The sequence below is a fragment of the Ctenopharyngodon idella genome, chromosome 2, assembly GCF_019924925.1.
Source record: "Ctenopharyngodon idella isolate HZGC_01 chromosome 2, HZGC01, whole genome shotgun sequence".
NCBI classification, from domain to species: Eukaryota; Metazoa; Chordata; class Actinopteri; order Cypriniformes; family Xenocyprididae; genus Ctenopharyngodon; species Ctenopharyngodon idella.
This window is the reverse complement of record NC_067221.1, coordinates 9,100,818-9,119,665: the sequence shown is the minus strand read 5'-3', so window position 1 is coordinate 9,119,665 and position 18,848 is coordinate 9,100,818. Positions and strand designations below refer to the sequence as shown.

Here is an 18,848-nt window from a genome sequence, read left to right as displayed (position 1 = left end):
AAACCCAGAAATTGTGTTGTTTTAACCCAGCATTTTTTAGAGTGTAGTGTCTCCCCAGAAGGTGAAACGTGCAATGAGTCCTGATGTCCCTTGAAGAGGACATAGCAAAAACTAATAATCTGCCTTCAAAACTCACAAAATGACAAAAGTTTTCACCAATGATGTTTGCTTTTGTGCCTGCAGGAAAACACTGAATAGAATAGATCTGTGTTTAAAAAATAAATAAAAGTCAGTATAAGGTACTTCTGCCAAGAGCATGATGCCAATGAGATTCATCACCATATTCTCTGAGCTTCAAACATTTTGAAATGAGAACTGGAGTCTCTCCAACTGGCATGAAGAACGTGACATTAGCGACAGGCTGCTGCGAGACCTCGTATTGATCTTACCTGTGTCCACTGGTTTAACCAGATGGGATGAGAGGTCACTTATCCTGTTAGTGCAATAATAGCCATCAGTTTAAGCTCATTGTATTAACAGGCCTTGGCCTAATCCAATATGTTCGCATCAAATCCTTTGATCTCTTTTAGGACATACCCCTGATCTCCCAGAGCTGGCTTTCCTTACATAATCCAGGGAAACTTTACAAACACAACGCATGAATAAACAGTTCTAATAAATAAGCAAATGAATAAATCAACAGAAAATGACATGACTGAAATGTTTGTCTAATTAAACCAGCTGGAAGTAAATAAATAAATAAAAAACAATGACATTCTGTTCTCCATTTCTGAGGTTTGGTATTATAAACGGCTTTACTGAGAGTGGTTTATGTGAAATGAAATGGCTGCACCCACATCTGCATTTTTAAATTTAGCCACATATCCATCCTATAAAAAATATATCCGTTCCAGACATTCACACTCTCTGCGCAAAGACTTCCATCACAGCGATCACGGAAAAAAACAACAACAATTTTGTAATCCCCTTTTGGATGACAATATTAGTCCCCTGTTTTGTCATTTATCATTTGGAAAAGCTCGCTGCTCATCTAGTTAAGGCACCAACGTCTTAATGGCTTCCCGGGTGTTATGGCGGGATGAATGCAATTTTCTCAGCCTGCCGTAGCGCTTGCCTCCTTAGCTCCTTGAGTTCACATTTGGCATTCATTGATTCTGTGTCTACAATCTTCTCTCAGACACTGAACCAATGTGACAATCTTAATACTGCTGCCCCATTTACTATCATATCTTGAGGATCCGCTGAGCGTCCAAACAGGCCAGCAGTTAATCAAAACAAAACTGTGTCTGAAACACACAGGGAAGTCGAGATTACCAAATGTGAGGTTCTATTCTGAGCTGGGAATTATGCATTTCTATAAGGAGTGTAACGGTTCTCTGTAAAAAAAAAAAAAAAAAAAAAAAAAAAACGTACCGTTCTCCACCCATGTTTCGGCACGCACTTGCACAGCGGTTCAACTTAAATCTGAAAACGCATCTATAATAAGGTTTGTTAAAAATAACGCGGAAAACATACAGACAGAGTTCAGCTAATGTATGTTTCTGTCGATGGATATGCATTCTGGCTTCCCAATACATAACAACATCAGGGATGATCAAAAAAACATGGACAAAACAGTCACTCTTTGTAAACTTTGTTCAATGCAAGTGCTGTATGCTTAATATGAGCAGTCATTTATGTAGTCATCACCCGGGTGTTGATAGTGCACGAGCGCAGGTGAGACCAAAACAGCTAATGTTTCTATCTGTGTTTAAACTAAACTAATTTAAGCCTTGCTAATTTAAACATTCAAGAGCCAGTAGACGCAAATGAGAACTCAGAGATTCTCTGAGTTCTCTTTCAAGTCTTGCTCTTGAACGGACAAATTCACGCAAAAATTATGTCAACATGCCCATCTTGGTGAGTATCCTAGCAGACATAGTCGGTTGAACGTACAGTATCAGTGTACTGGATCTGTGCATTGTCTTAAAGTGACAGCAGCCTAATATTCCTGCTGTCTGTACAACAAAAGACAAGGAAATCACTCACTGCTCTTAACTGAATAGCTTTTGTAACTTCAATAAGAATTAATGTTTATTTTACACAGTCAAATATGCAATGTTATTTTACATTTGATTACTTTATTCAATTTCTGTACCTGAAAACTAATGTTAGACCTACCTGAAAAACCTGAAAAGCTGTTTATTTTATTTGTATCTTTGGTCTATTGTATTTATTTGTGCTGTTGCTTGTAGTTAGACCATTTGTTCTTATTTTCTTTATTTTTATTTGGCAGTATAGTCCTTTTTTCCTTGAACATAGCACAAACCGAACCATACCGAAACCGTGACTCTAAAACCGCGATGCAAACCGAACCGTGAGTAATTTGAACTGTTACACCTTTAGTTTCTATAAAAACACTATCAACACCTAAATTAATCTGCAGCGATCAGGTGGTACAAGCAGAAGCTTGCAGAATATTCCCATTTTACAAGCTGTAATTAAGCTCTACAAGGACCTGAATGCTTTTTACAAATTGAAATCTCGTAATTACGGTAATTACAACATGGCGTGAACACACCTTCAGGCAAAACACAGTAAACACAGTGAAAACAAAACCATACTAAAATTAAAATAAAAACTGAAAGTATAAAAATAAAAGCTAATTCATAATATTAATACTATAATAGTATATCAATAATACTAAAATAACACTGAACACAGAAAACAGCCTCATTCAAATACATATTTCCCTTTCCAGAATCCAGAGAACTTCACCATCTTTATGATCAAGTATTGATAAGCTTTTGCATCCCATAAGAAAATGACATGCCTAATTATTACATCAACTTCTTCCCTTATAACAGATTTATCTCTTGCTATACCCCACTTTTACCCTTTTTGGGCCTCTTTGAGGACTCTAGAATACAATCAGGTTGATCATGTTAAATGTTGATGAATTATCAATGCTTTTCCATTTCAATATCCTCCACTTCAAATGCACAAATAAAAAAATGGTTGCTTAAATATCTGAGAAACTGTTATGAAAGCAACTGAAAGCAATTAGTTTCTGATGAGGAAAACAAGATGTGATCAAATGAGCAAAGCCAAACATCTATATTAAGTGATGAATGTGCAGTCAACCGAATTGAATCAAGAGATGAAATTAGTGGACAAAATACCACTGAATATTTCACTCTTGCATAATTGCTACCTTGTAGAATTTTAACTGTTTTAAAATGCACAAACATAAAAGCCGCTGCACAAACTGAGCATTGCTCAGTAGATGAAAATGTTTCATTATAAAGTAATACGTGAAGGTATTCTTCTTGTAAGACAAGGAACATTAAGTTTCCTTACACTTGAACTAAATATTCAGCGAGCGTGTTGGTGGAAGCAAACAGGAGCTCCAGGGAAGGTGAGGGGCGGAGTATGGACCCGGCTGGGTGATGCCAAAGAGCTATTTATACCTTCTGCTCAAGCAGAGAACCCTACAGACCCTGGGGTGCCCATACAAAGACAAGGAAGTATTAGAAAAACACTAAAAAGCTGTTTCACTATTAACAGGCCACAGGAAATTCCATGTACCAAGTGAAAACCGAAGAAGGATTATAAATAATTCAGGAGAGAGATCCCAAGAAGAATCTTAAAACAAGGCTGAAATGGATGAACAAAAGTGCATCTTTGCTAAGGCTTTAATGAACTATATCTTTCAAAATGGAGAGCCGATTGAAACTTCAACTGAGATTATTACAATTTTGCTTCTCAGTCTTAGTTATATATTCAATTTTCTATTAGATTATATAACTGCTGCAAAGTTAGACAGGAAAATGCTGATGTTTAGCTACTTGGCTAGACTTTTCTTCATTAAGAAGGCCTAAATCTGAACTTCAATTAAAAAGAGAGAGATCAAATGCCAGGGGGGTGCCTGGAGGACTAACCGTAAGGGACTGAACCAAGATTCTTTAAAGAAGGTTTAACAGCAGTGTTTGAATTGAGGGGGGCTTGAGACTCCAAATAAAAGTTACAGGACCACAAATAAAAAAAATTAAAATATTAAAAAAGAGTAGAGAAAAACAATACAAAACCCAGAGGCTCCCATTCTGAATTATTGAAGGATTAGTTCACTTCAGAATTAAAATTTGGTGATAATTTACTCACCCCCATGTCATCCAAGATGTTTATGTCTTTCTTTCTTCAGTTAAGACTGAAGTACAATTAAGGTTTTTGAGGAAACCATTCCAGGATTTTTCCCCATATAGTGGACTTCACCAGGGTACAACGGGTTAAAGGTCCAAATTGCAGTTTCAATGCAGCTTCAAAGGGCTCTACACAATCCCAGGCGAGGAATAAAGGACTTTTCCAAAATTTTCGTACATTAAAAAATAAAAACGACCTCACGTTGTGTCAATCAAGTTTACACACTGCCTCCGAAACTTTCGTCCGTCATAAAAAAATTCACATCAGGTTCGATTTTCTGCGTTTTTCGCATCCGTGGCACGCATTTTGAGAGACATTTTGACAATTCAGAGCCACCGTACAAGCGAACGCCAAAATCCCGAATGCCACCTGACAAGTTGATCCACGTCATCTACAAAGCAGTAGCACTGTATGACAAACAAAGTGCGGAATACAAAGAGACAGAGTATAAAGTCAGATTGTGCCAGTATCGCTAGCAAAGCATCAAATTGAGCCACTGACATCCTGAAGTAAACTTTGAATCGCTCGGGATAATCATGCAGCTCCTTGATGAGGTGGAAGTCTCCTTCCTCTCTACGCAATCTCGGGATTGGATGGACCCAATATTTCCTCCTTAAATCATGCTCACTGCTTGAAGACTCCATTTTGTATTGTTTTGCGATTTTTTTCACAACGGATTCATTAATACGCATCAGTGTGCAAGGTCTCTGTGTGTGACGAATTTTTAGGATCACGAACACGAAAAAACGCATACGAAAATTTCGGACTCAGTGTGCAAAGGCCTTAAGGGTCTTATTTAGTGAAACGATTTTTTTTTTTTTTTTTTAGAAAATGACCAATGTATATACTTTTTAACCACAAATGCTCGTATTGCACTGCTCTGCGATGTGCCAAGCATTATGTAATCACGTTGAAAGGTCCTGCGTGATGCAGGCAAAAGTACCACGGTAGGGCGAAAAACTCCATCTCATTTTCTCCTCCAACTTCAAAATCGTCCGACATTGTTGTTTTTACCTTTTTTTGTAAAGGGCATTTGACTTAGTCTTTGCACATTGGCTTTGTAAACACTGCATCGGTACTTCTGCCCACGTCACGTGTGACCTTTCCAACTTTCCAACCGATCATTTCTCTAGACAAGACTCTTATTCCTCATCTGGGATCGTGTAGAGCCCTTTGAAGCTGCACTGAAACTGCAATTTTGACCTTCAACCCGTTGTACCCTGCTGAAGTCCACTATATGGAGAAAAATCCTGGAATGTTTTCCTCAAAAACCTCATTTTCTTTTCGACTGAAGAAAGAAAGACACAAACTTGGATGATATGGTGGTGAGTAAATTATCAGGAAATTTTAATTCTGAAGTGAACTAATCCTTTAATTTTAATGGAATTTAAAAATAAATAAGATAAGATAATTTTACCTCCATTCAATTTTTCATTAATGATTCGAAACTGATTTTCCAGTTTAATAGTTAATAATGAAATGACTAAATAAAATGGAAACAAATGGGATCATAACACCCTTGTTAATACACTCATGTTTCTAATGGTGAATGAGAACACTGTGCATAAGTTACAGTATGCATAAGAGTAAAATAGTAAGTGTGAGTTACTGTGGAACATCAAATCAAATAAGGTACCTGTAAAGGGACCATTTTATGGATTTATGTCTACATACACATCCTACACACATGACTGATTGTTGACTGAAATTGGCCTTACTGAAAAATTTACTACAACTCGTGCACAAGCAGTGCAGCTTGAAACACCAAGAGAAAATACTGCTTGAAAAGAAAATGGGCTGACTGCCAAAAAAAATAAAAATATAAACATTTTCTAGTGCTAACAAAGCATGGAAAATGAAGTTTTATTAAAAAAAGGAAAAAGAAGATGTGTCTTCTTAATACTATTCCTGAACTGCACAAAATAGTAGACTTTACTCTGTCTTGGTGCCAAACCCAGTTTGCTTTCTAAGCTCTTTTACAACATACAGATCTCTGGTTTTACAGTACTATTAACACATCGTGGCAGCCTGACAACCCAACTAGCAAGCAACTGACTCAACAGAGAGAAGAGGAGAAACTGTGCTTAAGGCATGTGCACATTATACTGTATCCATATCATACTGTGTCCATGAATACTGGCAATTATCACTTCTACACTACACAATTCTCAGACTTCTACTTTTTAGTATTTTTTTACAGCAGCAATACAGAATTTATCAAGAAAAGTGATGGTTTAAGTGCAAACAAAACAAAACAAAAAGGGCTGGACTGTCAACACCCTCTCAAATGTCAGTTAAAAAGCTCCATCTTAAAGAATCAGTTAAATCAAAAATTAAAATTAAAATTAAAAGAAGTAGATGGAATATGGAACAGCATGAGGATGGCAAAATTTTCATTTTGGAGTGAACTATCCCTTTAATCTTTGCCTTTTCTGATCTCTCTTGTTGTTTGCCTCTCACCTCTCACAAAATCTTGGCTGTGCTCCTTCCCAAAGAGCTATCTCTGAGATGAGATTTCCCCTCTTGTTTGATAGAAACCCAAAGGAGAGAACAATGTCAGCGGGCCAGAGACAATGTCTGTCCCGCCTCATGGAGGCTTTGTCAGTTTCCTGTGAGTCAGAGCCTTTTGGGCCAGCTGGTCAGCAGGCGAAAGGCCAAGTTTCAGTTGAGAGCGGTCACAGACAAAACTCTGCAGGCTACAGCATCCTGACACATCAGCACTATAAGACGGTTAAATGAATTACTGACTGAACTATTCACTTTGGGCAGGTGCACTTGTCGTACTTAAAGGATTAGTTCACTTTCAAATGAAAATTAGCCCAAGCTTTACTCACCCTCAAGCCATCCTAGGTGTATATGACTTTCTTCTTTCTGATGAACATAATCAGAGAAATATTAATAACGCATCCGAGCTTTATAATGGCAGTCAACAGGGGTCACGAGTATAAGCTGAAGAAAGTGCTTCCATCCACATCCATCCATCATAAACATAATCCACACGGCTCCAGGGGGTTAGTAAAGGCCTTCTGAAGCGATGTGTTTTTGTAAAAAAATATATCCATATTATATTATATCCAAGTTATGAAGTAAAATATCTAGCTTCCGCCAGACCGCCTTCCGTATTCAACGTAGGACGTAACATAAGCTTTTTGAACTGCAAGAGTTTTACACTTTCTTCGTAAGTAGAATACGGAAGGCGGTCTGGCCGTGTGGAATGGATGGATGGATTATGATGGATGGATGTGGATGGAAGCACTTTCTTCAGCTCATACTCATGAACCCTGTTCACTGCCATTATAAAGCTCGGATGCGTCAGGATATTTATTAATATTTCTCAGATTATGTTCATCAGAAAGAAGAAAGTCATATAAACCTAGCATGGCCTGAGGGTGAGTAAAGCTTGGGCTTTAAAAATGAACTAATCTTTTAAGACATTATTTTGATGATGGTACAGTGGGCTATATATATATATATATATATATATATATATATATACACACACACACATATATACATACATACATATATATATACTGCTGGGTAGATTACTTACTAATGAACTCCATTACTGAATACAAATTATATGAAGAAAACTGTAGTAATCTATTACATTAGAGTAATATAATCTGGCTACTTTTTGATTATTTTGATAATCTTGTACTATATTGTGATACAAAAATACAAAATACAAAAAAAAAGTCATCAGCAAAATGAAGTGCATTAAACATCACATTAGTTTCCCAAACTAGGGTTGTGAAGGAACCGCAGGGGGTTCGTAGGTTGATGAAAATTGTACGATTTTAAAATAAAAACAATCAAAATAAAGCACAAGTATTATTTGTTATGCTGTATGGCCTCCGAATTGTGTAATTCCACAAAACTGGAAGACTTTCTGAACATGCATAAGCAATAGGCTGTTTTAGAAAGGACAATTTAAAATATGAATATTTTTTTTAGTCATTTTATGAAATATTTAAAATTAAATTCTGAATTCCAGTTTTTCTATGTGTACACTTTTGAACCCCACGGTAAGTAACATTGTATGTCAAGTCAAGGCACCTTTATTTATATAGCACTTTTTACAATGCAGACTGTTTCAAAGCAGCTTTACAGCGATAGCAGGAAAATAATGTTTTGGCTGTACAGCAGCTCTTGAAGAAGTAAGTTCAGTATTGATTCATTTCCGTTGTAAAAATCATTAATTATTAATTTAGTACATTTATCTATACAGCAGCTCTGGAGAAAACAGTGATGTCATCGTCCAGCTCAGTTCAGTTCTCATACAATAGTGTCAATGCAGGCAGATCAGTAATATTGTTGAATATTAAGTTTGTGATACCATTTTGTTGGCTATTTCCAATGCATTAATTGCTTGTGAGTGATTATAACACGGAAGGCCTCCTGCCGTTTATGTGGTGGCTGACAGTGTGACACAGCTCCCCTCCAGGAAGACGGCACCAGTGAGTCATCATCAGCCACAAGCCATACCTGCCAGCTGGGATGCAATCTAACACAGACCCTGGGTTTTCCCTGCAGGCCCTCTGCTGCAATAAGATACACGTTCTACACGCACCTGGGACCGCGACGGAAATCTTGCTGGAAACGTCTGCTTCGTACATGCTTCAATTACATTCTCCCTAAACCAACATCAACAGGTCAGCTCTTGTAAACAGAATGATGGAAAGGGTGCGCCAAATGCAATCAATGTTCATTTGCGAAATCTCTTTGTGCTAATAACGGCTCAATGGCATCTCAATCAAGATGACTTTTCAAAATGTTTACAGTTTTCTAATCGGCAAAGAGCAAGCGTTCACTGCAGACACACTTGTCTTGGCTTGACAGCAAACATCAAATACACGTTACAGTGGCATATTGAAGACTAAGCAGCGCTGCCAACGACAAACTGAAATGTGGCTTTGAACTCAAGAGGATGGGATGGACTCATAAACAGCCTGTTCCACACTTTAACAGCTAAAGAATTTGGAAACACTGGATTTCTTTGAAAACCCTGGTTGACACAGGGTCCTTTGTACTTCCTGCAGCTAGAAGACAGGAAGGGGGATGCAAAAAGCCGGGAAAAGTGGGAATACAGTAGAGCGTTTTCATTTTGAACACTTCCTGTCAAAGTTCCAGCGAATGACAGATTCCACTCTGGCAAAATTTGATTTCATGAAGAGCCCCTATAAAGACATCTATCAAATTCTCGCAGCATTTTGGGCCCTGAGTGTGAAAATAACAAGTTTTGAGATGGCCATCTTGGGTTTCTGTCATTACTCAAGAGGGTAGGCATAACAAAGTATGAAAACAGTGGAAGAGAGAGACCCCTGAGCAGGCTAGACAGCAAACGAGTCATATGACACAGCTCAACTCCCTCCAGAGCTCTGCTTTAAACTCATTAGAAGGATATGGGTGGCAAAGGCCCGTTGCTTGCAGGCATATCAAATAGCTGCTGCACATTCATTATGAAGGTTTGCCCTATTATGAGCTAGAAAATGCAGTGCAATGACATCGTAATTAATTAGATTTTTTTTTCTTTATGCAGATGGATTGTACTCTTCTGGAAGGGGTATTTCGCCTTATAATGTACAGAGATTTGACTTCCTGTTGCACAATAATCACTTCAACTATTGGAAGACATTCTGTCCTTATTTCCATATATTTTATTCTACAGTGAACAGGAACAGACTGACATTGTGGTATAAGATAGTAAATTGGTACCGTCTTGTTAGTCTACAGCTCATTTTCTCTGAACACGTCACGCACTGCGTAAAACACCGGTAATAAAGCGGTTCGGCGGATGAAATATAAGTGCGCTGAAGAGCATGCTGATGTTAAATCCATTTTAACTCTCCAGTCAGCTCAGAAAACAGAGCGAGACAACAGCTTTTACAGTAATTGGAGTCTGCAGAGAATCCATTATGGCTCTGAGACGGGGAACAGTGGCTGGGGTCCTGCCCACATGTCCCTTATAACACAACAGTCATCGTCTGCTTTCAACTATTCAGGCCACTAATTGAGAGTTTTGAGGCTTGAGCGCCTTCCATGCGTTATTGTCTCTCGTATTATTCATGTTACTATTTTCTCTCGCACAACTGAGTGTTTGATCGCTGTAGTTATGTAAGGGATTTTGTTCTTACTTTTACGAAGTTCCAACAAAGACGCCTGATCTAGTTCCTTGCCAAGGTCTTGTTTTCTTGCTCCCTTTTGCAGAAAACAAGGTGTCGCCTGGCCAACAAATATAACCCAGCTCAGCATGTAGTTGCAGTTTTCCACCAAAACAAAAGCTCAAGAATTTAACTCTTTAAAGAGAAGAAATTTTAAGAAATGTAAAGTAAAATAATTAATAAGATTATTGAAGTATTTATTTTTTATTTCACAGTGCAGTTGTATTACAATAAAATATTTTTATTATAACTATAAATTATAATTACTATTGTTGTTGTTGTTATTAATATTTTCTTATTATTATTATTATTATTATTATTATTAATGAATAATTATAAATAATAATTATTCAGAGCTGAGAGCCTGGGGAATCTCAGAAAACAGTTTCAGTTGATAAGATAAAACTTTGACTGTAGTCAAAAGTATATTAACTTATTGTTCAAATTTTATGCCCTCAATGTTGTGGCAATTTTTCCCTGTGGTAGTGAAAATGGTATTGAATATCAATATTTTTCAAAGTATTGTAAGTCGGAAATTATAGTATTGTGACAAAAAAAAAAAAAAATATATATATATATATATATATTTTTTTTTTTTTTTAAATCTGAAATCTGAATAAATAAGCTTTCCATAGATGTATGATTTGTTAGGATAGGACAATATTGCAAAAAATCTAAATATTGAGAAAATCACCTTTCAAGTTGTCCAAATGAAGTCCTTAGCAATGCATATCCAGTCACAAAAATTAATTTTTTATATATTTACGGTAGGAAATTTATGAAATATCTTCATGGAACATGATCTTTACTTAATATCCTAATGATTTTTGGCGTAAAAGAAAAATCAAAATTTTGACCCATACAATGTATTGTTGGCTATTGCTGCAAATATACCTGTGTATACAAATATAATATTTGTAGGTGGCCCAATTAAACCCTCATGCCTTTTTTTGGTGAAAAACATAAGTCAAATTTTCAGTTGTAGTGTGCAGTTGGCCATAAGTTTAACAATACCGCACTATGCTATGTCACAATTTAAGCGTGCAGCCCTAGTGCTCATACTTTTCTATATGTGCCACATAAGTACCTATAAGAACTTACCCAGACCAGGAGGAACCTCTGGACATGGTGGTAATGGTTTAGGGGTTGGTGGAGTATGGTTTGCCTCTGGCTTGGTGCTGGGCAGAAGATGGTCAGCTGTGGCCAAGTAGCTTGCAAAGGTAGTGTTGGGCCTGCCACTGGAAAAGTTATAGAAGTAGTGGTGGGGTCCTCGTGAGCTGTTCGCTCCACGGCCATTGTTGAAGCGGCTAAAGATGTCAAAACGCTGGCTGTAGACATCAAAGTAGAGGATCATCATAATGAGGAAGTGCACCAGGCAGAGCAACAGCACAGCCTTGCAGATCCGCTCCAGGGTCCGGCCCAACATCAGCCGGCTCATGGTCAAAGCCACACGGCACGCTCCGCTACACGCATCCGGTCAACGTCACCTCTCCGCGCCGCTGAACCCTCCTGGACTGCAATTTACAAAAAACACCTACAAAACAAAAGAGAGGGGAGTTACATCACACTCCTGTGCATTTATGATTTAACTGTTGGGTGAGATCAAACTTCAGTGCCCAGCAGCCTAAATCCAAAGCACAATTGCATCATGTAGCTAAACTGTATTGTTATATTTAGATACTCTCTAATGCAGCAGACAATTACCGTTTAACCAAACACTAATTGTGCTAATGCTATGTCAGAGTAGTTTTCCTATAGCTGTGCCAATGCTGCAGTAGTAGATGTGCTAATAATCTATCTGTGTGTGCTTGAATTCTGCATACATCATTCAAATCAGTAGTTCTCAACTGGTTTTGCTTTAGCACCCAGATTCTACAATGGACATCAAGTGGAAATCTGACACAGTACCAAAATCATTAAATACACTACACAATCACATCATGGTTTCCACAAAAATATTATGCAACACAATGTTTTCAACATTGATAATAAAGAAAAAAAAAATAATCATAAATGTTTCTTGAGCACCAAGTCAGCATATTAGAATGATTTCTGAAGGATCATGTGACACTGAAGACTGAAGTAATGGCTGCTGAAAATTTAGCTTTGCCCTTACAGGAAAAAAGTACATTTTAAAATATATTAAAATAGAAAACAGTTATTTAAAATTGTAATAATAGTTCACAATATTACTAAATTTACTGTATTTGATCAAATAAATGCATCCTGAGAGACAAAAAAAAAAAAAAAAAAAAATGTTCAAAAACAAACAAAAAAAAATCTTAACAACCCAAAACTTTTGTACAGTAGAAACTTTGGTTTGACCAAAGACAGGCTGGGTATTGACACAATTTTCACGATTCGACTCGATTTCTTTTCACAAGCTTTTGATTCGATTCCGATTTAGATTCGATTTGATTATTTTGGATATATATCAGATACAAATTTTCTCAAGGAAAAAACTGATGCTGCAAACTATACATGGGACTATACTGTTGGTACTACATTGCTATAATATTGAAGGTTAAAATGAACTTATTTATATACACTTAAAATATACTGAAGGATTTTTTTTTATAATAAAGTTATAATATTAACTTAAGATTTACACAATCATATTTCTACGCCAAATCATTTTTTGAAATATAAACATTTAAATCGTGGCTGTCATAACTGATTTATTCAAACATGCATTAAATATTGAAAAACATTAAAAATTATAATGAATATGTAATATGGTGCATATATTTATCAGAATGCTCTTTTGCAGCTTACAAGCTGTTTTATTGAAGTCTTTCCGCGGTTGAAACACTGATTGAGCGATTACACGACATGATACGGATTTCGGTAAGTTGTACTGTATCATTTAACATACCTTCAGATGTTCATTCATGTTTATTTCGCGCTGTAACTGGTATTAAAGCGGAGGAGATGATTGGTTCACGTGTGTCGTGCTGCTGCTTCTCTTGAACTGAGGCGCTACAGAGATCTTTGACGTCACATTAAACAGCACCAAAACGGTATTTATTTTTTGAATTTCATAATAAAATGAATGTCATTTGAAATCTGAGACTTTGTTTCATATCAAAAGTAACAAAGCACAAAGATTATTGCGATTTATTGGATGGGAGGCACACTACAATTTCATCTACTGAAAACAGGAAAGATTAATCGATTCTTGGGATTTAACCCTCTGGGGTCTGAGGCTGATTTGGGGTCCTGGAGAAGTTTTGACATGCCCTGACATTTGTGCTTTTTTCAGTTGCTTATAAACATATTAATGACAAAAGTCTCATTACACTGTATTCAGCAGAAACTAGGCTACAATAGTATGTGAGCAACAAATATGTACATGTTTGTATTTTTGAGAGAATTACGTATATGCATGGTTTTTGAAAAAAAAAAAAAAAAAAAAAAAAGTCACTGAAATAAGGCCTCAAAACACATAATAAAGATTTTTCACAAGACTTTTGGGAACTGTATATTTTAGTCTCGAGTTTTTGTTTCACAATTATGTAAAAATCATCCTGCCTACTCAGTCATATAAAACAATGTATTGATTTTATATATCGGTTCGTAAAAATGAGAACAGATTAAAACCGAGAAATCAATATTTTTTACCCAGCCCTAATAGTTGCTTTTTATTGTTTTTTTTCCTTCTTGTCCACATGTAGACCCAACAGTTGTGATACACTGATATTAATCATTAATTAAATGACCATAAACGATCTAAAATCTTGTGAGTTCAATTTTGACTGACACTAGGGTTACGCCACATTTTAATTATAGAATATGTTTGCTTTGTACATCATAAGCTATGTTTCCATCCACCTATTTTTATGCACATTTTGGGATATCGCATGAAAAATCCATTGGATGGAAAAACAAGATGCGCATAAATTCTAAAAATGCACATAAAAAAATGTGAATATACAAAATACATTTTTCACCCGATAAGAAGACATGCACATAAACTACAATGGAAACACATTTACAGAATAAATCCCTCGATTTGCAACAACAAACTCTCATGAATTTGCCTCAACAGAGGATGTAATTGGATAACTGGACTAGCCAGTGGACCAATCACATCGCACAGCATCTCAAATGTTGGTTTGGTTGTTCTGAAATGCCTGAGCCAAAGTCTGTCATCAGAGACAACATAACAAACAGTGTTTATTGTGTTTCGTCTGTGCGCTCTGAGGTCCAAATCATTTATGATGTAGGAAAAAAAGCCACAGTGGCTTCCCCGATTGCAGCCACTTCCATTTTTATTACAGATATTTAGCGCCCAAAGATATTTTTCCCAGGAAGTGATGATTTTGTTCTCTTGAACATATGGGATGGAAACGTTGCTTTATTCGCAAAATGTTTTATGCGATATTCCAATTTTGTGCATATAAGTTAAAGCTGCAACTTTGGATGGAAACATAGCTATTGATCCATGGCCATTATTATTCTTATGAAGTTAAAAACGAAATACTATTGACCCTGCCACTGAATTATCTTAAACATAAAATCCCTTACTCACAGCATTATTTTTCTGTATAATATTGGTAAATAAAGTCCAAAGTCACTTTCAAACCCCATTAACCATGTAAAGCAAAAAAATAAATAAATGTAAGAAAAATCTATTCAAGGCGATATAATTTGCAAAGCAACAGTCAAACTACAGCTTTCTCCAGGTTTAATTGGGATAAACTAGAAAATACTTAATGGCTGTCCAAATCTTGCTGTAAGCAATTACAATGTTGACGGGTTTTTCCAATCAACACTAAGTGTAAGAGGCCAAAGGCAAGGAAGTTTAACAGACTACAGCCTAAAGTCGAGACCTGCGGCTAATTTCTCTCTCTCGTTCTCTCCTGGCGTGATCGCTGGATGAAACTGGATGGGAAAGCCTCTTGATTTCACACATGGCCAGCTGCTGAAAGCTCCCCGGCGGCAGTTCGGATAGGGGGGCTCACATCAGCAGCTTGCAAGTGCTAACGTACAGGCTGGCCATGAAGGGGAGGAAGTATAGGATATACTGATCACTCAACAAATGTCACGACTGGGCCCGTAACTACACATCACCTGCACCCCCACCCCGTGTAGAATGTGTGACTCCTCTGCAATAACCATCATCAGCACTAGGGAGAAAAAAAACACTGTTTGACACAATTCACACGGCTCAGCCTGGTTTGAGCACCTTTAGGGAATCGCTCAACACTCACCAACCCCCATAATGAATCACACCGGCAGTCACAGACACAGGAATGAGCCAAAAATACAGAGTTAGCGAGAGGAGGGTGAAGAGGTAACATACAAAATGAGATAACATACAAGAGGTAACATACAAAATGCCCCAAAATTCGATAAAGAACCTACTTCTTGACCGATTAAGTATGTTCTGTAAGTATGCTGGTGTTAGGGATAGTTCACCCAAAAATGAAAATTCTGTCATACTTCACTCCGCCCTCAAGTTGTTCCAAGCCTGTATGAATTTCTTTCTTCTGCTGAACCCAAAAGAAGATATTTTGAAGAATGTCTGTAACCAAACAGTTTAGGGTTGTCAAAAGTACCGACTTCGGTACCAGTTGGTACTGAAATTTAAAAAATGTGCCACTTTGAGCGCTGTTGAGTGGATTCTTAAACACCTCTGATTGACCATTATGATCACACGCTCATCAGATATGTCTGTGATTGGCTTCAATGATCAATGAAAGTGGGAGCGAGACACGGGAGCATTTGAAAGCAGGTGTCGCAGACCAGTCTGCTGATAGACGCCTGCTTTCAAATGCTCCCGTGTGTATCTGTGTAAGCGCTCGGTGAAGAGCGTCATTGATGACTATTTACAACGTTATTAAAGCGTTGATCATTGAAGCCAATCACAGACATATCTGTTGAGCATATGATGAACAACGGCCAATCAGAGATGTTTACGAACGCACTCAACAGTGCTCAAAGCGTCACGTTATTAAAATTTCGGTACCGAAGTCGGTACTTTTGACAATTCTAAAACAGCTGATGGACCCCATTGACCTCCATAGTATGGGAGGAAAAATACTATGGAAGTCAATGGGGCACATTCTTCAAAATAACTTCTGTGTTCAGCAGAAGAAAGAAATTCATACAGGTTTGGAACAACTTGAGAGTGAGTAAATGATGACAGGATTTTCACTTTTGGGTGAACTATCCCTTTAAGTTGTCCAAATGAAAGTATATGAAGATTTACTTGAATTTAATACCATCCACTTTTAAAATTAATATGTTTTTATTCATTATAGTCAGGGGACAATTCTGAACAACTTTCTGGCAAATTTCATCTTTCTGTAAATATCCACTCATGAGAAATTTTCCTCATAGTAAATAAAAGGTAACTTTTCAGGGTTAATTTTTCCCCATGCTAAAGGAGACAGGGCCCAGTATATGACCAGTTGCCATTATATAGCTCCCTACATCTAACATCATAAAATTATTCCTTGTTATATTTATGTATGTTATATAGAGAAATTTGGTGGTCAACAAGCAGTTTTTAAAATAAAACACATACAATATATTTCCTTTAGCCTTGCTAATTTTCTATGTGAACTACTTACAAATCTACTTTAACAATTTTCTGCATTTTTGTCTTTTCATCTCCCGTGGACTTATGGGACAACAAAGTGTCCAGTGGTTGCACACTTCAGCCCCAGCAGTATATCATTCAGTTATTGTTCACCTACTACAACAAGAGACCTGAAATCAGACTCAGACTCACTCACAGCTCCCTCTATAATTATCGCATTTCCTGTGATCATTCAGGTTAACGGCTAAGGAAAGCCAACAGAGGCTGCAGATTCTGCAGTGTGCATCTTTCTCTGGAGCTGTAGCTGTGGGTGGATGTTTCAGCACAGTAAGGGTCCTTAATATAGAACATCAATATAACACTAACCCAATAAGACTGAGGTCACTCTAAGTTGCTACTCCATTGATATACGGTCTTCTCTCAAAATCACATTTGCAAACTCCTTTTTCTGTCATCAGTTCCTTCTCAAACTTTTACTCTCGTCTATGAACTAGAATGGGAAGCATACTTGCAAGTTTGTCTCAAAGAATATACTGTATATGCTGAAGTCCCAAAACCAAAGCTACTGAAATAATCATCACAGCTCCAAGAGCCTTGTAAAAGAAGAAGACCCTCTTGGCAAAATATTGAACAAAAAGACTTTTTCCAAAGTTCTTATTACCACACAAAGACCATCATTCCTTTAGCTTCACTTCTTAACCATCAGAGAGAACAAAGCACTTTCTAGCTTAATTTCAACTGTCATTTTGGGGAAAAAAGCAATACAGAATGACAATAAAATTAATTAGTAAGATAATATCAACCAGCTCTTTTCAAATACCATCTAATCAATTCTTCAATAAATGGAACACTTCCAGATGCTCTAGAATAATTTCCACAGGATTGTGCTCATTAATTTAGTATATCCACTTACTATGCATGCACTGGTTCTCAAAGCCTCTGTTGGAAACGCCAATGTTAATGAGGTTACATTTTGAACAATCCAGAAGTTAGCAAAGTGGTCTCAATAAAGTCAGGATCAATAATATGCCAAGCCCCTGAATCAAATATTGTCCCATATTAGACTTAATAAACTTAAAAAAAAAGAAAAAAAAAAAGTATTAAAATAGATAGACACTAGCACAAACTCAAGCAGCGCAGGCTGAGCCATAACAGAATTAGCCATAAATAGAGGCTAATGAATATTTTACATCCATGTCATAAAATAATGGGTGAAAAAAGCAAGGTTTTTACACTGACACAAGGGAATCCATTAAATAAACCGGCAACAAAATGTGTACAGCATCTATATGCTTAATTTTTTATAACCAAAAGACCAAACTGTGGCACTTTCTCGGTTTGCATTATTCATGTTGGCCTTCAACCAAACATTCACTAAACAATTAAATGTTAACTTAGCAGTAAAAAAGAAGAGATCAAAGTGTACTTGCAGTACACGACTGTATAAAATCTATTTTTAAGTTGCGCTTAGTTTGTTATTTAGCAAACTTGTTGAGTTAAGGGTGTTTTCACACTTGGTTCAATTGCCTGGTCCGAACCCGAGTTCGATTGCTCCCCCCTCCCTCTGTCCCCGCTGGACTGTGTTCATATTCCATTATTTGGGTCCGAACCACAGTGCATTTGTGTCATCAAAGCAACAGCTGTTTAATACTCTAAAATGCTGAAGGTGGGCAAAAATGAGATATACTTTCTCTGCTTGCAGTGCGTCAGTCATGCTTGTCAGGAAAGTTAGTAAAACACACAAACACACATCAAAACATATGTCAATAATAGTGGTTCACTTCTGCGATTTAGTACGATTGTGTTCATATCAGCAGTGAACCGTACCCCAGGCCCAGACCACCCTTTTTAAGCGAACTTGGGTATGGTACTCTGCGCACCCGAGTTCAGAAGACAGCGTTCACATCATCCAAAAGAATCGAACTTTGATGTCATTCGAACCCAGGTGCGCACCAAAAGTGCTAGTGTGAAAATGACCTAATGACCTAGACTTAAAT

General features: G+C 37.0%; 1 protein-coding gene across 1 annotated transcript in view; it reads right to left on the bottom strand.

Annotated features, from left to right (window-relative positions):
* Window positions 1–18,848, bottom strand: part of b4galt2 (UDP-Gal:betaGlcNAc beta 1,4- galactosyltransferase, polypeptide 2) — a 130,532-nt gene that overhangs the window by 95,833 nt on the left and 15,851 nt on the right. The window contains exon 2 of the mRNA XM_051869235.1: window positions 11,406–11,838. Within this exon, the coding sequence (XP_051725195.1) occupies window positions 11,406–11,742 (337 nt within the window). The 5' untranslated portion in view covers window positions 11,743–11,838. The remainder of the gene's footprint in view (window positions 1–11,405; window positions 11,839–18,848) is intronic.